This window comes from Ahaetulla prasina, chromosome 1 (assembly GCF_028640845.1).
Source record: "Ahaetulla prasina isolate Xishuangbanna chromosome 1, ASM2864084v1, whole genome shotgun sequence".
Classification (NCBI taxonomy): Eukaryota; Metazoa; Chordata; class Lepidosauria; order Squamata; family Colubridae; genus Ahaetulla; species Ahaetulla prasina.
The window spans coordinates 320,241,778-320,262,709 of NC_080539.1; the positions used below are offsets into that span (position 1 = coordinate 320,241,778).

Below are 20,932 nucleotides of genomic sequence, written 5' to 3' on the forward strand. Positions count from 1 at the left end.
TTCCATGATGCAATGTAATTCTGACTAGGAAGTTATTTAAACTTTTAATTATTGTTGATTTATAGTTGAATTGAAAATCATATTCAAAGAGTGCTTATTGACATCAAACTGGAGTGAAATATTAAGTAATATGCTACGAAGTTCAGAACTGGGCCTGGAAGTCTCTTAACATTTTTATTAATGACTTGGGTGGGGAGAAGAGTGAAGGGAAGGCTTCTCAAATCTGCACATAATAAAATTGGGTAGGACAGCTAATACCTTAAAAGACAGAAATAAAAGTCAAAGTAATCTTGTTAGAGAAAGAAGATAAAATAACTGAAAAATATTAAAATTAATAGAAATACAATAATCCACATTTTACTGCTATTTCTTACATTTCAGTTTAAGCAATAGTCAACATTTTTACACACATGCAAATGCATAATTTTATGTATTTGATTAGGCTTAGTTTTATAGATTGCGTTAATAATTTTGTATTATGTTTTATTTGCATTTGAGAACACTGAATTAGTATATGTATTGTTTATTGCAGTATTTTTTTTGTTTTGTTTTATGCTGGTGATTGAAATCATGAATTTTTGACTTAGGAAACATAAATTCAAATTAATGGAGAATACTTGATTTGGCAATACCACATGTGAAAAGAATATTAGAATAGTAGTTGATTATCAACTAAATGGGTCAACGGTGTGTGGTTTCAAAAAATGCATATGCAGTTTTAACCTGCATCAACAGAAATATAATTGTCAAACCAATAGAAGTGAAACTTTCACTTTATTCAGCCAACCTCGTTATTGAGACCAATTTTGTAAGGATTCAAAGAAATCAGAACAGGCTCAGAGAAGAGAAAGAAAGATAGTTGGCAATTAGAAGATAAACTGTAAGAATAGAGACTGGAAGAATTGCAACTGATCAGCCTTGAGCAGTTCTCTGATTCCCAGGGGGCAGGACACAAAACAGTAGTTTGAAGTGTCAAGAAGACTGATATCAAATGAATGCTAGGAAAAGAACAGTAAAAGCATTTAATGCAACCAATCATCCAGAGGGATTTAGGATTTCTATTTACTGGATGTATTCAAACCACAGGCTAGAGGGTTATCTATCATTGGTGTTCTGCCCAAAGTGGGGTTGCAGGATTCCAGAATTTCCCCTTTCAATCTTACAATAATTCAGTTTTGTGATGCTTTTGTTCTTATAGATATTCAGAAATTTAATTTGAAACAGAACACATGAATACTCCAAGACGTTGCACTTCAAGAACTTCAATGAGAGTTCTCCCATGAATCTATTTAAACATACTCATTCAAACTGAACCTCAACAGCAATTTATATATGCAATCTCAAGGACCCTGTACAGGCAATCCTCGATTTACAATCGCAATTGAGCCCAAAATATATGTTGCTAAGTGAGACATTTGTTCAATGAAACTGACTTCTCCATTGACTTATCAGAAGATCACAAAAAATAATCACATGACCCCAGAACACTCCAACTGTCATAAATATGAGTCAGTTGCCAATGTCTGAATTTTTATCACGGGGATGCCTCAGTGGTCGTAAATTGAAGAACGGTCACATTTTTGACTGCTGTTGTAAACTTTGGTCACTAAACGAATTATTCTAAGTCAAGGACAGATCTGTCTATCTGTCTGACAACATGTATTACTGTTCACTCTATAAAGAGCATAAGTTTCCATCACTTCTAATTGCAACAGATCATTTCAATGAATGCTTAGAACAAAGTAGCTTTTGAGCGAAAAGAACATCATATGTATCTTGTCTTTCCTATTTGGAAGCAAGAGGACATAGTCTCTGTTTCCTTTAGGAAAAGAGGATAGTGGGCAAGTAGGTAAGGATGGCTTAATGGATGGCTGCCACAGACGTTGCCTAGCAAGAATTTCAAGGTGGACCTGGAGATGTGATGGAACATAATCTGGATTCTGAAGAGAGATGGAGTACATTCCAAAGAAGCAAAAGACAGTAAAGTTTAGATAGTTTGTGTGGGAGAAAGAAAGTTGATGGCTCCTCCCTAGTAGTCCTTGGAGTATATGTTTATAATGGTGCAAGTAGATTACTTTATTCGGCAAGATTTCTATCAATAGGTGAGGAACAATAAAGGAAACTGCTTAAAAGAACTCAATGAGTCTTTCTTGGTTTCTGGAGCTTAACAAGAGTCTTTTCCTCTTCCTCAAGAGGACCTTTCATCCTTTAGCTCAGGGGTCTCCAACCTTGGCAACTTTAAGCCTGGAGGACTTCAACTCCCAGAATTCCCCAGCCAGCTTTGAATTCTGGGAGTTAAAGTCCTCCAGGCTTAAAGTTGCCAAGGTTGGAGACCCCTGCTTTAGATTCCAAAAGGCCAAGGCTAAAGTTCTCAAGAAAAAAAAAGGAATAGGTATTGAAAGGATGGGGGATACATTAGTGAGACTCTGGAAATCCCGTTGTCCATAAATATCATACTGCTGACTGTTAGTGTAAATAAGACGAAAAAGAGAAGACATACCCTCTGTTTCATCTGTTTAGAGTCACTGTTGAATCGGGTTTTTCTCATTTTTTGCAGAGATCGCTTGTGATAGGCCAAGGCAAGGATTTCATCAACTTGCTTTGCTGCCTTCTCTCTTCAGTCTATCATGAGTTGGTGGGGAAAAAAAACATTCAACAATCACAGCACCAGAGGAAGAATGGGATGATCTGACTTCAGAAATTGTCTTCTGGCTGCTTTGTAGATACCTCACCTTACACCCATCTCTGTCATAGCGCAAGCTTGATTCAGTGTTGTTGTTGTTGTTTTTGAAAAAGGAGTTACAAAAAAGGATAAAGTGATAGCTGCAGTTTTTGAGAGAAGCACCTAGGATTTCTTTCCACTTCTCTTTGTTTTGTGATTTCAGCCTTCACAAAATTGGGAAAGACTATAGTGAGCTAGAATGTCCTAGCACTTTTGCACTAATCCAGTTATCCAGTGATAAATGTCTATGGAGAGTCTCAGTCATCTGGTAGTCCCAGAGGTGCTTTTTCCAAGAGGCAACTGGTCTTTCTGGTTTTTCTTTGAAGACGTTTCACTTCTCATCCAAGAAGCTTTTTCCATTCCTTTCCCTTCATTCCCCACCATCTAGTCAGAGCTGGAGAAGCTTCTTGGATGAAAAGTGAAACGTCTTCAAAGAAAAACCAAAAAGTCCAGTTGCCTCCTGAAAAAGCACCTTTGGGTTATCCAGTGATACAATTTTTTTACATTTTAAAAGTATCAAAGTTTCCCTGAAGTCTAGCTATAATCCTAGTTACTACAAGTAGTCCTTGACTTATAACCACAACTGAGCCCAACATTTATGTTGCTAAGTGACACATTTGTTAAGTGAGTTCTGTCCCGTTTTACAATTTTTTTTTTGCCACATTTGCTAAGTGAAGCGCTGCGGTTGTTAAATTAGTAACATAATTGTTAAGTGAATTTGGCTTTCCAGATTCTGGGGCTTTGCTTGTCAGAAGGTTGCAAAAGGGGATTGCATGACCCCAGGATGCTGCAAGTCATAAATATGAACCAGTTGTCAAGCATCCAAATGTAAATCATGTGACCATGGGGATGCTGGCGTATAACAACTTTGCATAGTATTTTGCAAAAGTTGAAAATAAATCATCCTAAATTCCTAAAAGTCAATGAAATAACCCTGGTCGCGTCTATATTGTACCACTAAGTTTATTAGTATCATTCCCCTATCTTTTATGGTTTTCAAACGTCTCAGAAGTTACATCCCACAAAATATTAAGTATAGCTTTCAGCCACAAAAAGGCTCATTCTTACTTTTTGTCTTAGCATGAGGGGTGAACACAGGCACACAATTAAAATTCAAGAATTCAGAGCCAAGGAAATGTACAGAGGACCTAAAGAGAATTCACAGCCCTACAGCCCTACACTCTTAGTTATTTCAAACTGTGTTTACTTCATCAAGATATTTAGAGCTAGTGGGAAGTAATTTTCTTGCGGCTGTACATTTGGGATTTAAAAATCCTTGCCAATCTACTGTAAATTGCTGACTAATTTACTCTCAGACTCAGATCTACCTTCTGCTCAAGTTATTTAGACCACAGAAAATAATTTGCTTTTGCTCTGGGCTGCTCAACTCTTATGTTGAATATAGTAGCAAGAATAGACACTTTTTTTTCCTTTGGACTTACAGGCCAAAGAAGGGGTTAAGATATTTTTAAATCAAAGAGACCATTATACCTGAATAAGTAATAGTATCTTTAAACTTCAATAATACTTGAACCAAAACCAACCTGAAAATATTTTAAAGGCACAACTTGAAAATCTATTCCTCAGGGTCACTACCCTTTTAAAGCATGAAGATTGCAGACACATCTCTTTTACTGAAGTGTATTTAAATTATAAAAAGGGCATGTGATTGTCAGATTATGGTATGCAGCAAAGTAATATGTGTGCGCGTGCGCGCATGTGCACAAGCACATGCATACACACATGTAAAATATTTCATGATCCTTTTAATCAGAACAAAATGCAAGAGGTATCTAGAATTGAAAATTAGGGAATCTCTGAATATGTTCAGAATTCAATTTGTTAGGTACCTGAGTTAAACAATAGCATGTGAATTCACTTCTAATTACCCTGAGAATCATAACCTTTTGGAGGTCTACTGCCCATTTTATTAAATCTATTGCCTTTTACTCATCTTCTGTGTGTACATTTGCATCAGTCTACATCTGCATAAAGTACCACTATAAAGTTGATGTCTTATGTCTATTTTCCACATTTTGAGAACAGCTTAGCAAATCTAATTAAAATTGTGGATTTGCAATATCCTGCCCATTTTTTTTTCTTTCCATTTAGCAAATGGAATAATCTCAAATATTTAAGGGTGTACAAATGCCTTAGAACAAAAACAACTCTTTACTGCACTTAGACAATTTGGGAATGTTAAAATCAGTCTGTTTTCAGCTTCTTTTCTTTAAAAAAAAAACCCATTCTTAGTGCTTTTTTGATAATAACTAGCATAATTTGCCTCCAGGTTACTTTTCTGATATGCAGTAATTTTAGCTCCATAGTTTTGCATTTTGTGATACCACAGTCAGCTTTTAAGCAAGCACCAGACAAGTCTTTTTCCATGTTGCAGTAGATGAAGAAGTATCTGAGATTTTCCTTGTTAAGACATTGTCTAAACAATGCAACGTTTTTTTACTACTTTTCAGGCAAAAAACCAGTAATAGGACATTTTCTTAGTGCTCTTTGTCCATTTGTATCACAAAGGGTAAGGCTGCCCTCTAGTGAAGCCACGCTATAATTGAGCAGGTAATACAGTATGTATATTGGATCTCCTGGGACATTATACCACAGCATTGAGAAGAAAAATACCCTCCTCCATACTCTTGTAGAAATATCTGAAGTACTATTATGTAAATCAAACTCCGGTTCATTTAATTTTCCCTGACTGGGGGAAATTAACATACTCATCCCGAACCTTTCAGAAAAAGGAGCTAGCAGCGTTCTTTTCAAATTCACTATGGAAGAACAGCAGACCAATTCTTTACCTAGATTCTCCCCCCTTCTATACTTTTTAAAACCCTAAATTTCCTTAAAAGAGATTATGTTTCAAGTAAGTATTTAATACCTTCATTAAATTATTTGGACAGATGCATCAGAAAATTTATCATACAATATGCTCTTTGCATAATGGTGTCTGCTTTCTGCATGCTGATAAAAAATGAGACATACTAAAAAGCAAAACAAAAGAAACTATATGTGAATAATTTGAAATAGGTGCAGCTCCAAGTCCCTTGAGCAGCGCTACAATGCCGAATTGTTTCCTGCTGTTTTGAAGCATGTGCTTATTTGTGTGTCTGCACTCAGAAGTCAGTGTTGACTCCTGCCAACTATCTGGACAAGACCCTGACTTATCTTGGCAAGATAAGTGCTTTGCCATTGCCTACTTCCTGGGCTGAGAGGGCATAACTGGCCTGAGATCACCCAGCAGGCTTCTTGTCTAAGGTGGGACTAGAACTCATGGTCTCCTGGTTTCTAGGCTGGTGCCTTACACTCTATACCAAACTGGTTTTGGAGTGGAAACACTTAAAAAAACACATAGCAATAGCAGAAAGGAGTCCCTCTGTGTTACAAGAAGGTTCTTCTGGGGGAAAAATCAACAGAAGGGATGCCTCAGAATGAGATCAGCCAACACAATTCCCCCATTTTTCAGAGCTCTATGCTATATGCTGTTGCCAAATTCTGTTACTAAAGCCAGGTAGTAAATATAAGAGCTAGCTAACTAGTTTGGGGAGGATGCTTGTTTTACTGTAATCAAGAATTGGAGTAAACTATATTATGCAAACAACCTCTCCTGCCTCTTCATCAAAACCCTGCTGATTTTTCAATGCAGGCATGTCTATTTATTATTGTATGCTCAGCCTCAGTTCAATCTCATATAGAAACCTTCCTTGGCTATGAAACCACATTCATACAAACCTCATTATATAGCACTGTAAACAACTGGAAGGTTTAAAAAAAAACAGAAAAGATTTTAATAAATAAATAGTTCATAACATTACAGCAAAAGCTGATTGCTTAGATCTGTCCTCTAAAGCAGGGGTCTCCAACCTTGGCAACTTTAAGCCTGGCGGACTTCAACTCCCAGAATTTCTGGGAGTTGAAGTCCTCCAGGCTTAAAGTTAGCAAGGTTGGAGACCCCTGCTCTAAAGCAAAGACTTGGAGACTCACAGACACCAAATGAGATTAATTCATTTTTACATTCAGGCTTGGGTAAATCAGTTCTTGACTGAGTCTTGGCTAAGATAGTTTCTTTCATCATGCAGTACCACACACTAAGCCAGTTATTCAGCTGAACTGGAGAACAGGAAAAAAAAGAATAAAAGGATTTTCTCTTCATCATTCAGTCCACATGGAGTAGTTCGATCAGAGTTTAACTGAGAAAGATGACCCACAAGAACAACCTTGTTCTGCCTGTGGATTGTTCACTACTTGGAATGAGCTGCGAATTAGCTCCTGGTTGAAGTCCACCATTGCTCCTTTCACAAAGTTTAAGCTGTCCAAGTCCACAATCACTCTGGCACCGCCTTTCTCAAAAACTCTGGAAAAGGAGCACAGACAATATGTCATGGTATTTGCACCAATCCAAAATACTTTAGCTGTAGTTCATGTGTAAACAAAACATTCAGAGGAGGCTGGAAATCTGTTAGGAATCTTGTCCAATTACCCTAAATTTTATTTACGATTTGTTGTTGTGTTATTTTTAATTGTTCTGAGTCATCTAGAGATACACATTTAGAAATGAATATTTTAGAGTAATATAAAGACTACCTGAATAGAGCAGTGAAAAGAGAGCTCAGAACAACTTAAATTGAGTCTCCTCCATCCAATTTTATTCACCAGTCTCACCCTATGAAATAGAATAGGCTGAGAAAGAATGATTGGCTCAAAGTCACCCGATGGTGCTCCATAATTGCGTAAGGACTTGGCTCTGGTGTATCCAGGTCCAATACTTCCCCCTCCCCATAATTAAATATATTTTGCTGTAAACCCTGGAAATATGTATATGTCCAACCGCAGTAAAATATGAATTTGGGGGCAAAGGAATTGTTTTTCAACCACCATCCTTCTTTGACCACAGTTCTACAATTCTCTCATCTGTCGCATGCAGTTTAATCTATGCGCTCACCTGTCATCAGAATTGACAACTGTATCCAAGGAAAATTTGTATTGGAAACCTGAACAACCACCTCCTTCTACCTGCAGCCTGAGAAACTCAGACCCTTCTGCAATCTCCAACAGTCTCTGTCAATACAGAAAGGCAAACATTTGTGAACAATGTTTATTATCCATTTGAATTAAACTATTTATGGCTTCAAAGGAATGGTGAGCACAAAAACAGAATTCAGGTACAGCATGCATAGCAAAATTATGCCAGACTGTCATCATTTTTTTTAGCCTTATGTTCTATGTACTTTATTTAGTAAGTGAAAGCCTCAAGGTAGAGCCAAATAGCAGAATCAACTTTTCTAATCCTTTGTTGCCTTTAACTGAAATCAAACTGAACTTTGTCCTCTGTTTGATCAGTTGAATCAAACCTTTGTGGCAGCTAAAGCAATTAGGCCAAAACGAACAAAGTTTATTGTAGTTTATTCACATATGTCAAGGGATTTTGTTTGAGAGAGCACACTAAGACAAGTGTATGGCTTATATTTATACCATGCAATAAACATTTATTCTTACCCCAAACTAGTCAACCTTGAAGGTACTTTACTTCCTTAAAGTATTCTTTGATTTCTCGCAATGTAACAAGGTGCCTCTGTATTCTTAAGCATGAAGTACAGGTAGTCCTTGATTTACAATCATTCATTTAGTAACCCTTCAAAGTAACAACGGCACTAAAAAAGTGACTTACGGCCATTTTTCACCATTATGAGCATTGTGGCATCCCCATGGTCATGTGACTAAAATTCAAGTGCTTGCAGTTGACTCATATTTATGACGATTAGTGTCCCAGGTTCATGTGACCACATTTTGCAACCTTCTGACAGGCAAAGTCAATGGGGAAGCCAGATTCACTTAACAATCATCTTAGTGGTAACTTAATAACTGGTAGCGAAGGTCATAAAATGGGGCAAAACTCACTTAACTATCTTGCTTAGCAACATAAATTTTGGGCTCAACTGTGGTCATAAGTCAAGGACTATCTGCATTATATTTAACTTTCTTTTTCTTAGCCTCTGCTAAAACAAATGTTTTGAAACTTGTGTCCTTAGAATTGAAATTAAGTAATTAAGTAACTACAAATTGCAGAGTTACCCCAGTTACACATAATCACACCACAGTTTCATATAGTTATATACACAGTTTATATTGTGGCTATGCTGCAGAGGCATTCCATTCAGCATCCAAAGTGGGTAAGAACACTCTGGATGTGATTTAGGAATATATCTGTTGGCTACTCCTTATGGATCAGTGTCTATGGTGGGGTGGGAGGGGGCATACAGCTCAGGAAAGTAAGTATTAACTTAAATACATTATTTTCCTGAGACTCTGCTGTCTCAGAATATTACCCTATTAAGATGCTAAGGACCAACGCCCCTGCGAAAATCCAAATAATCCTTGCTGTTTTCAAATATAAATATTGCATACATCTAATTTGTGATCTTTGGATTGACTCAAACATACATTTACACCTATATTTCTCTATGACAGATTCATAAAATGGTGCATTATGTGGGCACAACAATCAGCAGTCTGTACTGTACTCCTGGAGGCATCCAATGGCTACGTAGGTCTGTGGACCTCCAGGGAATCATACCTTCACGCAGCTCTCACTGAGATAGATCTGCCCATTACTAGAATAAGTTTGGGTTTCTTCAGAGGCAGAGGATGCTATCCACTGTGTTCTTATCCTTGACATACAAGCTCTGTTTTTCATGGCACAGAACGGACTTGTCATTAACTGCCAGATAGCAAGAGAACAGCTACATGGAAAAGATAAGAATGGAATGTCCTTGTTAAGACCAAAAAAAAAAAAAAATTGACTGATAATACAAAAATTGATGACAGTACAAAAGTCATGACCAAAGAAGATAAGACAAATATAAACAAGAAGCTGGAAACCTCAGAGTCAGCCAGCAAGCAGAGAATGGAATTGTGAGAACTATGGCCTAACTATTAAAGTTGTAGACCCTTAAAAAGCATCAGTGACACCATTTTGATGCATAGACATCTGATAAAACCATGATTCACATTTATTCTTATGCAAACCTCAGCCTTTTATACTTGCATCCTTTTCTTAGAATTTGAATTAGCATTTATTATAATATAAAATAAAAATAAAAATAGAGATCAGAAGAAAAAGGGGAAATGAAAAAAAGAAAAAGAAAAAGAAAACCAGGGATCTCCAACTCTTTTCGGTGCAGTAGAATACAAAATACAGGTAGAGCCTCAATTTTTCATTTTACATTTCTAATATTTCTATAACTTTTCTAGTTACTTGAATCCTGACATCAGATGCAAGTGTCATTTCCACTGTTCTGATGCAAAATAAATTCCCTCCTTGGTGATATAACAAATGCTATTGAATTGTGGTGGGTTGTAAGCCTTTCTGTGTGAAAAAGAAGGTAGGAAGGAAAGTTAATGACATGAATTCCTTGTTTGCTAGCCATCTATTTAATATAAAAAGGAATTGAGGCAAGGATTTTTTTTTCACTTTGTGGAAAAGAAAATAACTGCTGTAACTGTACTCTGAATACATTTTTAAAGTCAAAACTGCCATGCTCAATGATATGATGTTCAAGCAGTAAGTAAACATCACCAGGTTTGGGAATAACTCATCCAAGAGTTATGTATATCCCAGGGTGAATTCATTTTATGCATTTCCTTCTGTGTTCTTCTGCCTATATTTATTCCACAAAGAAGGCATTTTACAAACTAAGTATTGGTTAGCTTATTTGCTTTGTAAGTAAAGTTGGGGGAAGTAATAGCTATGTTTTTTTTCATCAGCTATACAAATTATTGTAGCAGTATCTGTGAAGGGAAGACAAGCTGTGGCCTATAATAATTTCACCACAATTTTTATAGTTGTCCTGAAATAAAGTAGATACCTATGAACATTAAAGAGAGAATGGTATATTGTTAACTGAAATGAGCAGTGATTTTTTTTTATCTGTTCTCTCTCACTGGACAACCTCAGATACATCAAAAACCAGGCAATTATCTACAGTTATGTCTTCTACAGGTAGTCCTTGACTTACAACAGTTTGTTTAGTGACTGTTCAACATTACTGAAAAATGTGACTTATCACCATTTTCCATAGTTACAACTTTGGCAGCATCCCCATGATCATGTGATCAAAATGCAGATGCTTGACAACTGGTTCATACTTAAGACCGTTGTTGTGTCCCAAGGTCACATGATCACCGTCTGCGACCTTCTGACAAGCAAAGTCAATAGAGAAGCCACATTCACTTAACAACCAGGTCACTAACTTAACAAGGGCTGTGGTGGCTCAGGCTGTAAGAAGCCTGTTATTAAACACAGCTGCCTGCAATTACTGCAGGTTCAAGCCCCACCAGGTCCAAGGTTGACTCAGCCTTCCATCCTTTATAAGGTAGGTAAAATGAGGACCCAGATTGTTGGGGGGGCAATAAGTTGACTTTGTAAATATACAAATAGAATGAGACTATTGCCTTACACACTGTAAGCCGCCCTGAGTCTTCGGAGAAGGGCGGGATATAAATGTAAACAAAACAAACAAACAAAACAAACAAACAAACAACTGCAGTGACTCACTTAACAATTGGGGCGAGAAAAGTCATAAAATGGGGGGGGGAAACTCACTTAACAAATGTCTCACTTAACAACAGAAATTTGGGGCTTAATTGTGGTCATAAGTAGAGGACTAGCTGTAGTGTGCTGCTGTCATTTTCCATATGATTTGAACTTTGCTACTCTTAGCCTCAATACCATCCTCAGACAGTGAAACCTATAAGGTTAATAGGACAAAAGAATGCTGGGTTTCACCTGCTGCGTTTCTATTTTTATTAAATCTTTTTTATGCTTCCTTGCACTATTTGATGTTTTAAAACACCATCTTAGTGGGGATGTATTATTACAGCTCAGTGTACAGGTAGTCCTCGACTTAAGACCATAATAGAGCCCAAAATTTCTGTTGCCAAGCAAAACATTTGTTAAGTCAATTTTCTCCTACTTTATGACCTTTCTTGCCAATTGTTAAGTGAATCATTGCAGTTGTTAAGGTAGTAACATGGTTATTAAGCAAATTGGGCTTCCCCATTGACTTTGCTTGTAAGAAGGTCCCAAAAGGTGATCACATGACCTTGGGACACTGTAGCAGTCATAAATATGAGACAGTTGCCAAGTCTCTGCATTTTGATCACATGAGCATGGGGACAATGGTTGCCATCAGTCAACAGCCATCAGTCACTTTTTTCAGTGCTGTTGTAACTGAATGGTCACTAAATAAACAGTTGTAAGTTGAGGACTAGTTGTCCTTTCAGCCATAGATTTAAAATTTCTAATGTATTTTGCCTAGTTGAAATTAAAAGCACTACAATTCATTTCACTTCATTTTAAAAACATTTCACTTCATTTTAAAAACCAACAAGCATTAGAAACAGAACTGAAACAAAATTTTATATAGCCGGGGGAAAGTGAAACATTGTACTGAAAGTACAATTCTACGACTGACACTATTGTTATAAAAAAATCTGCAAAATAAGAAGGGGCTAACAATTTTGCACTTGGCTATGTTAACCTAACAATGGCTTAACTTTTCAAAGCAATGAATTGGCAGTATGTGAAATAAGCAATTAACTATAATTGGGTTAATATTTTTGTCTAAAGTTTCAGGAGAACTGATTTTTCCCCCCAGTATTTTTGGGTCTTACTGCGTCTACATTTCACCTCACTTTAATTAACACAGAGACATAGTAGTCATCTAAAGACTTGGAACACTATAAAACACTACTTATTCCATTTTGTACATAGCAGTACATACACATCGCACTATAAAAGCTTGGGTCTTCAAGAAGATGCAACTAAATAGCTCAGGCTTTATGGATTTCACATCTATTAATCTCTATCTAATAGTAACTATTAAGAAACAAGAGCTATTTCTATGCCTGAGATCCCCAACCCTTTTGAAGTGAAAAGCCAGACCAATGCCGTTCACAACCAGGGACAAAAATGCCCAAATCCTTCCTTTTTGACTGCTTAAGAACGAGTTATTATGACCCACGAACTGGAAAGGCTGCTTGCCTACACGATGGGAGATACTGAAAAATAAAATTAACTCCTCTCCCTCCATCCACCCCCATCATATCAAGGCTGGAGCCCGGAGTGAGTACTGTAGTTAACACGTCAACTCCTCACACACACACACAAAAAAATCCCACCTGCTCCGCCTGCAAAAGCTCAGCACCCTAAAACTACCGAGCCCCGCCAGTGCCGCCATCTTCATCATTTCTTTCGCGTCGCTATTGGTGGAAACGTATCGTAAAGCTGCGTCACGCCAAACGCCGATTGGTCCGCGGCGCTGAAAGAGGCGGCTTCGCGAGGATCGAAAACAGGGAAGAAGGCGGAGGGGGAGTCACGTGGTCAGAAGTGAAGGCAAGGAGAAGTAGGGCGGAAGTAATTGGGAGATGCTATGTTTATCGGCTGTTGCTAAGACGTTAACGTCAGAGTCTGTTTCTTTCTGTCCAGCATTATCCACTAATTCAGTGAAGATGGTCTTTGCCGTTGCTTTGTTTTCCCCTAAAAATGCGTGCAACTGCTAAAAAAGCAATTTAAAACTATTCAGTACGTTTTTCTATTAAACGTTTCTATCAAGATGTTTGCTAATTTTCTTGTTTTAGGATTAATCACAGTCTGCAAATTACTAACTATTGCAGCATTATGAATAAATACATAGAATAGAATAGAATAGAATAGAATAGAATAGAATAGAATTTTATTGGCCAAGTGTGATTGGACACACAAGGAATTTGTCTTGGTGCATATGCTCTCAGTGTACATAAAAGAAAAGATACGTTCATCAAGGTACAACATTTACAACACAATTGATGATAATATATCAATATAAATCATAAGGATTGCCAGCAACAAGTTATAGTCATACAGTCATAAGTGGAAAGAGATTGGTGATGGGAACTATGAAACGATTAATAGTAGTGCAGATTCAGTAAATAGTCTGACAGTGTTGAGGGAATTATTTGTTTAGCAGAGTGATGGCCTTCGGGAAAAACTGTTCTTGTGTCTAGTTGTTCTGGTGTGCAGTGCTCTATAGCGTCGTTTGAGGGTAGGAGTTGAAACAGTTTATGTCCAGGATGCGAGGGATCTGCAAATATTTTCACGGCCCTCTTCTTGATTCGTGCAGTATACAGGTCCTCAATGGAAGGCAAGTTGGTAGCAATTATTTTTCTGCAGTTCTAATTATCCTCTGAAGTCTGTGTTTTTCTTGTTGGGTTGCAGAACCGAACCAGACAGTTATAGAGGTGCAAATGACAGACTCAATAATTCCTCTGTAGAATTGGATCAGCAGCTCCTTGGGCAGTTTGAGCTTACTGAGTTGGCGCAGAAAGAACATTCTTTGTTGTCCTTTTTAATGATGTTTTGATGTTAGCTGTCCATTTGAGATCTTGCGATATGATAGAACCCAGAAATTTGAAGGTTTCTACTGTTGATACTGTGTTGTCAAGTATTGTGAGAGGTGGAAGTATGGAAGGGTTTTTCCTAAAGTCTACCACCATTTCTACGGTTTTGAGTGTGTTCAGTTCCAGATTGTTTTGGTTGCACCACAAGGCTAGTCGTTCGACCTCTCGTCTATATGCGGATTCGTCATTGTCTCGAATGAGACCAATCACTGTTGTGTCATCTGCGAACTTCAGTAGCTTAACAGATGGATCATTGGAGATGCAGTCATTGGTATACAGAGAGAAGAGAAGTGGGGAGAGCACACAGCCTTGGGGGGCCCCTGTGCTAATTGTACAGGTATTTGATGTGATCTTGCTTAGCTTCACCTGCTGCTTCCTGTTTGTTAGGAAGCTTGTGATCCACTTACAAGTCTGTTCCGGTACCTGTACCTGTAGCTGGTTTAGCTTAGTTAGAAGAATGTCTGGAATGATGGTATTGAATGCTGAACTAAAGTCTACAAAAGGACCCTTGCATAGGTCTTTGGAGACTCAAGATGTTGTAGGATGTAGTGCAGAGCCATATTAACAGCATCATCTGTTGATCTATTTGCTCGGTATGCAAATTGCAAGGGGTCTAAAAGCGGATTCGTGATGGTTTTCAGGTAGGAAAGCACTAGCCTTTCAAAGGTTTTCATGACTACAGATGTTAGAGCAACTGGTCTGTAGTCATTCAGTTCCTTGATGGTGGGCTTCTTTGGCACTGGGATGATGGTAGAGCGTTTGAAGCAAGAAGGAACATAGCACATCTCTAGTGATTTATTGAAAATATGGGTGAAGATGGGGCCAATTGGTCAGCACAGACTTTTAAGCAAGAAGGAGTTATCTTGTCTGGGCCTGGAGCTTTTCCTGGCTTTTGTCTGTGAAATAGGTCCTGCACTTCCTTTTCTGTGATCACTAGGGTTGTGAACCCAATGAAATGGGGTCAGTTGTAGGAGGCTTGGCTGTTGTTGGTGTGTCTGAGATGGGGTTGTGGAGATAGGTGGCTGTAGTTTCCTTTCAAACCTGCAGTAAAACTCATTCAGGTCATCTGCCAGTTGTTGATTACCTTCAGCCTGGGAAGGAGGTTTGCCATAGCCGGTGATATTTTTAAGAGTTTTCCACATGTTTGCTGGTTCATTTGCTGAAAATTGATTCTTTAGCTTTTCAGAGTAGCTTCTTTTGCTGCTCTTATCTCCTTGTTAGTGCATTTCTGGCCTGATTGTACAGCATTTTATCACCTTTTCTGTAGGCTTCCTCTTTGGAATGTCGTAGCTGCTTAAGTTTAGGTGTAAACCAAGGTTTGTTATTACTGTGTATTCGCAAGTTCCTTGTAGGTACACATAGGTCTTCACAGAAGCTGACATATGATGTTACAGTATCTGTGAGTTCATCCAGGTCTGCAGAGGTATCTTTAAAATATTCCAATCAGTGCAGTCAAAACATGCCTGTAGCTTTAATTCTGATTCCTCCGTCCAGGTTTTCACTGATTTAATTATTGGTTTTATGGCTTTAAGTCTTTGCCTGTAAGCAGGTACAAGGTGAATCATGCAATGATCAGAGTGTCCTACAGCTGCACGTGGTAAAGACCGATAGGCATCTTTTAGTGTTGTGTAGCAGTGGTCTAGAGTATTCTTGCCTCTGGTGGGACAATTGACATGCTGAAAGTATTTTGGTAGTTCTTTCCTTAAGTTTGCCTTGTTTAGATCTCCCAAAACAATGGCCAGTGAATCAGGGTGTTTGGCTTCAGCCTCCATGATTTGGTCAGCTAGAGTTCGTAATGCCTCGTTTACACAGGCTTGTGGTGGGACATAAACAGCAATTAGAAGAAATGAGGAAAATTCACGAGGCGAATAGTAAGGTTTGCAGTTGATAATTAGAGTCTCTAAATTGTTGTCACAGAATTTGTAAATTATGTTAAAATCTTGACACCAGGTTGAATTAATATATAGGCATAAGCCTCCCCCTTTCTTTTACCAGATGTTTCTGGAACCCTGTCTGATCGCTCAATTTGAAATCCTGGAATGTTCAGGCTGCTATTTTCAATTGATTCATTTAACCAGGTTTCAGAGAAGCATAGGACTGCTGAATTGCGAAAATCAGAATAGTATTTGTTTAAGAGAAGTATTTCATCCATCTTATTTGCAAGTGAGCGTATATTTGTTAGGAAAATTGAAGGCAGAGGAGTTTTAGTGCGAGTTCTTAGCTTGATTAAGATCCCAGATCGTTTACCTCGTTTCCTTCGTTTCCGTCGTTTGGTTTTTTTAGTAATCCATGGCTCCGTGGGAATTGCCTCCTCCTGTGTTAGAATCTCCTCCGTGTTTGTAAAGACAGGCGGGGGTGAGATTAAAGAAAGCTGCTCCTTAAAGAAATGTTCCTTAATTTTTAGCAGATGGTCTCGTGAGTAGGAAATCCGTAGTGAGTCACAGAGAACAATTAGAAATAAAGAAACAATTAGAGAGCATTTCACCGAGGCAGCCTTCGTCGGCGCCATCTTAGGTGCAGAAGTACTTAGTTCTATCAATTCAAGTTCGATTGTCATCAACTGGGATCACTTCTAAAATAGTGTAACAATATAGCCTGATAATACTGCACATCTATACTCTGAAATTATTTTTGAAAGGCCATAGGCTTCTTTACCAAGGAAGGATAAGTGTGCGTATGTGCCTGTGTGCGGTAACTTTTTATTTAAACTTTATGCAGCTTTTCTGGTTTCCATGTTTCCAACAACATGAATAATGAATGCCTTTACTTTTATCTTCAAATCATTTTTTGACTCCTGCCACCCGCCTTGACAAGTCCCTGTAGTTTTCTTGGCGAGATTTTTGAACAGTGGTTCGGCACTGCCTCCTTCCTAGGACAGACAGAGAACTTAATCCAGAGTCACCTTTCTAGGTTCACTCTTAATAAGGCAGGACTAGAATTCATGGCTCCTGATTTCTAGATTGATGCCTTAACACTACATTATACAAAACTGACTCTCACTGTTTGTAGCCCTCTTTTAAAACAGGAACATTCTAATTTAAGAATGTCAAATGTTAAATACTTTAAGAAACAGGCTTACCCTGGAGGAAAATCTATATCCTTCTTGCATTCAGGGAAATCCTCAAGATGATCTTGCTCTAATGGGCCACAAGCCTAAGAATAGCTTGTAGGGTGTATTATTTTTTTTCTAATTATTTACTGATATTCTTATGGTGAATATAAGAATTTTAATTACTTATTTTTAATTTTTTTATATATGTCATTCTGGGGTGAGTTCTACTTACCTTTACTACCAGTTTGCAATGGAATCACTCATGTGCTGAGCTTCTGTGCATGTGCGGATGATCTAAGACAACATCTGAGTGGGTGGGTGGAGCCTGCCCCTGGTTTTACTACCGGTTCGCAAGAACTGGACCAAACTGGAGGCAACCCACCACTGATGTCATTGCCAGTGGTGAAATCCAATTTTTTTTACTATCAGTTCTGTGAGTGTGGCTTGGGGGGTGTGGCAGGGAAAGGATACTGCAAAATCTCCATTCCCACCCCACTCTGGGACCAGCCAGAGGTGGCATTTGCCAGTTCTCCGAACTACTCAAAATTTCCGCTACCGGTTCTCCAGAACCTGTCAGAACCTGCTGGATTTCACCCTTGGTCATTGTTGTTTTCCTCATGTATACTGCCCAGAATCAAAGCGGTTGATTTATAAATGCTGTCAAATAAATGAATCAATCTGCCACTGAACTTGCCATAATAAATCATAAATGGATAAGCACAATATGCTGGCTTACAATCTGGTTGACTCAATGTTTTGGAAACCTAGTCAGTATGACTAATTTATAAGATAATAAATCTTAGGCAAGTAGGTTAACTCAATCACTTGTGAATAAATTGGCTATAGATTAATTTCTGGTACAAATTCAGCCAGTTATAAGAAAAACTTTTCATTCATTCTTGGCATCTGCACCTTAATTTTGTTCTTCCCTCTCTTAAGCATGGTGAAAGCTTTCTTTATCTAGGTGAAAGGGATATGCTGAACATGGAAAGAGACAGTAACCTTAACAATATGCTGCTTCTTGCTGATTTGACAAGGTCAAAAAATGGAGGCATTTTTTGAATGACCCTCAAGTAATCTGGTTATCATATTTGTGAAAAAGACAGGACAAGACGCCCCTGCTTGTCCAAACAAAGAAGCATTTCTAACCTTGTGGATTAAGCTAAAGGTTTTCTGAAGCTAAACACTGGCAGCAACGTCCAAATGACTGACTCAGGACAACCAATGCATTTTAATGGAGCCACTGCGTAGGCCAAATCCATTGAAAGGAGTTGAGAAAGAAACAGATCTGCAGTCAAACCACTCATTATGCAAGCCAGCATCACTAGTAATTCCAGCCATGAAACTTCATTCCATGGGTTGCCTTTAGTTGCAGCACAGTAGACAATATTAATCTGCATTTATTACCAGAACATTTTCTTCAAGTACCAATTTAGCCATATACAAGTAGTCCTCAACTTGCAACCACAAATGAGCCTAAAATTTCAGTTTTTAAGTGAGACGTTTGTTAAGTGAGTTTTCCCCCATTTTATGGCTTCTCTCTATTGTGGTCTTAAGTCAAGGACTTCCTGTACACTCAGTTGTAATAATACATTCCCATGAAGTCTGTATTTTAAAACATCAAATAGTGTAAGGAAGCACAAAAAAGATTTAAGAAAAATAGAAACGCAGCAGGTGAAACCCAGCATTTTTTTGTCCTATTAACCTCATAGGTTTCACTGTCTGAAGATGGTATTGAGGCTAAGAGTAGCAAAGTTCAAGTCATGGAAAATGACAGCAGCCCACTACAGCTAATTCTTGACTTATGACCACAATTAAGCCCCAAATTTCTGTTGTTAAGTGAGACATTTGTTAAGTGAGTTTCCCCCCATTTTATGACTTTTCTCGCCCCAATTGTTAAGTGAGTCACTGCAATTGTTAAGTTAGTGACCTGGTTGTTAAGTGAATCTGGCTTCCCTATTGACTTCGCTTGTCAGGTCACAAACGGTGATCACATGACCTTGGGACACAACGGTCTTAAGTATGAACCAGTTGTCAACCATCTGAATTTTAATCACATGATCATGGAATGCTGGAAAGATGGCAATTGTGAAAATCTTTTTTAGTGCCATTGTAACTTTGAACGGTCACTAAACAAACTGTTGTAAATCAAGGACTGCCTGTAATTTACAGTAGTCTCAAGAAGGAAATTTAGTTGAATCTATGTTAGCAACAATAACAACAAATCCTGACGGCTTTCTGAAATAATGCATAAATTCATTAGCATTTAAGGAACAACATATTTCCTACTAGATACCACAGGTTGTCTGAGCAGCGACATATTTCTTCGCTTTTTCTCCTTACACTGATCCATTTGATACAGACTTCCTGTTCTGATGAGCTTGGAAGTTTCAGGGAATTCCAGGAAAGAGGGAATTTTAACATTAAAATAAAAGGACACAACACAACTGTGCACACTGTCTTCCCTTCCCAGCAATAAAACTGTGATCAACATGGCAGGAGGACCAGCTGATACTCTTCCACTGTATTGCATCAGTTTTGGAATGAGCTAGTGGTGGTGTGGACATTGATGCATTGCACTTTTATTTTGAATAGCATAACGTAAGTTTCCAGCCTCTCTGAATAGAATATTCACTCACAAAACAAATAAAGCAAAACCTGCCTGTTCCCTTTGCTTCACCAGCTAACCCGATTGCTGTACAGTCAGTACAAAGTCGCAGTCTTGTTTAAACAGGTAGTCCTGGAGTTACAACCACAACTAAGCCCAACATTTATGTTGCTAAAGCGAAACATTTTATTATTATTATTATTTATTCAATTTTTATACCGCCCTTCTCCCGAAGGACTCAGGGCGGTGTACAGACAGGGTAAAACAAACGGTACAATATACAATTAAAATACAGATTAAAAAACTTATTATATAGTTGGCCTAAAAACTTTAAAATATATAAAACTAAAAAACCCCTTAAAATTAATAATAGAAATTTAAAACCAATAAAATTTAAGCCAGCCCCGCGCGAATAAATAGATGTGTTTTCAATTCGCAGCGGAAGGTCCGAAGGTCAGGTATTTGGCGTAAACCCGGGGGAAGTTCGTTCCAGAGGGGGGGAGCCCCCACAGAGAAGGATCTTCCCCTGGGGCCGCCAGCCGACATTGCTTGGCGGACGGCACCCTGAGAAGTCCCTCTCTGTGAGAGCGTACGGGTCGGTGGGAGGCATGAGGTAACAGCAGGTGGTCCCATAAGTACCCAGGCCCTAAGCCATGGAGCGCTTTAAAGGTAGTGACCAAAACCTTAAAGTGGACCCGAAAGGCCACAGGTAGCCAGTGCAGTCTGCGCAGGAGCGGTGTTACATGGGAGCTACGTGAAGCTCCCTCTATCACCCGTGCAGCTGCATTCTGGACTAACTGAAGCCTCCGGGTGCACCTCAAGGGGAGCCCCATGTAGAGAGCATTACAATAATCCAAGCGATAGGTAACGAGTGCATGAGTGACTGTGCACAAGGCATCCCGATCAAGGAAGGGGCGCAACTGCCGAACCAGGCGAACCTGGTGGAAGGCCCTCCTGGAGACGACCGTCAAATGATCTTCAAACGACAGCCGTTCATCCAGGAGAACATCTAAGTTGCGCACCCTATCCTTTGGGGCCAGTAACTTGCCTCCAACAGTCAGCTGCGGCTGCAGCTGACTGAATCGGGGTGCCGGCATCCACAGCC

The 20,932-nt window shown here is 38.6% G+C and overlaps 1 protein-coding gene across 1 annotated transcript; it reads right to left on the reverse strand.

The window, feature by feature from the left end:
- Nucleotides 1–3,667: 3,667 nt before the first annotated feature.
- ISCA2 (iron-sulfur cluster assembly 2) lies at nucleotides 3,668–13,045 on the reverse strand. The gene is made up of 4 exons (XM_058162349.1): nucleotides 12,911–13,045; nucleotides 9,306–9,471; nucleotides 7,674–7,789; nucleotides 3,668–7,085 (listed from the first exon to the last, which is right to left on the reverse strand). The coding sequence occupies exons 1-4, from the start codon at nucleotides 12,976–12,978 to the stop codon at nucleotides 6,911–6,913; spliced, it is 525 nt and encodes a 174-aa protein (XP_058018332.1). The 5' UTR covers nucleotides 12,979–13,045; the 3' UTR covers nucleotides 3,668–6,910.
- Between the last annotated feature and the right edge of the window lie 7,887 nt (nucleotides 13,046–20,932).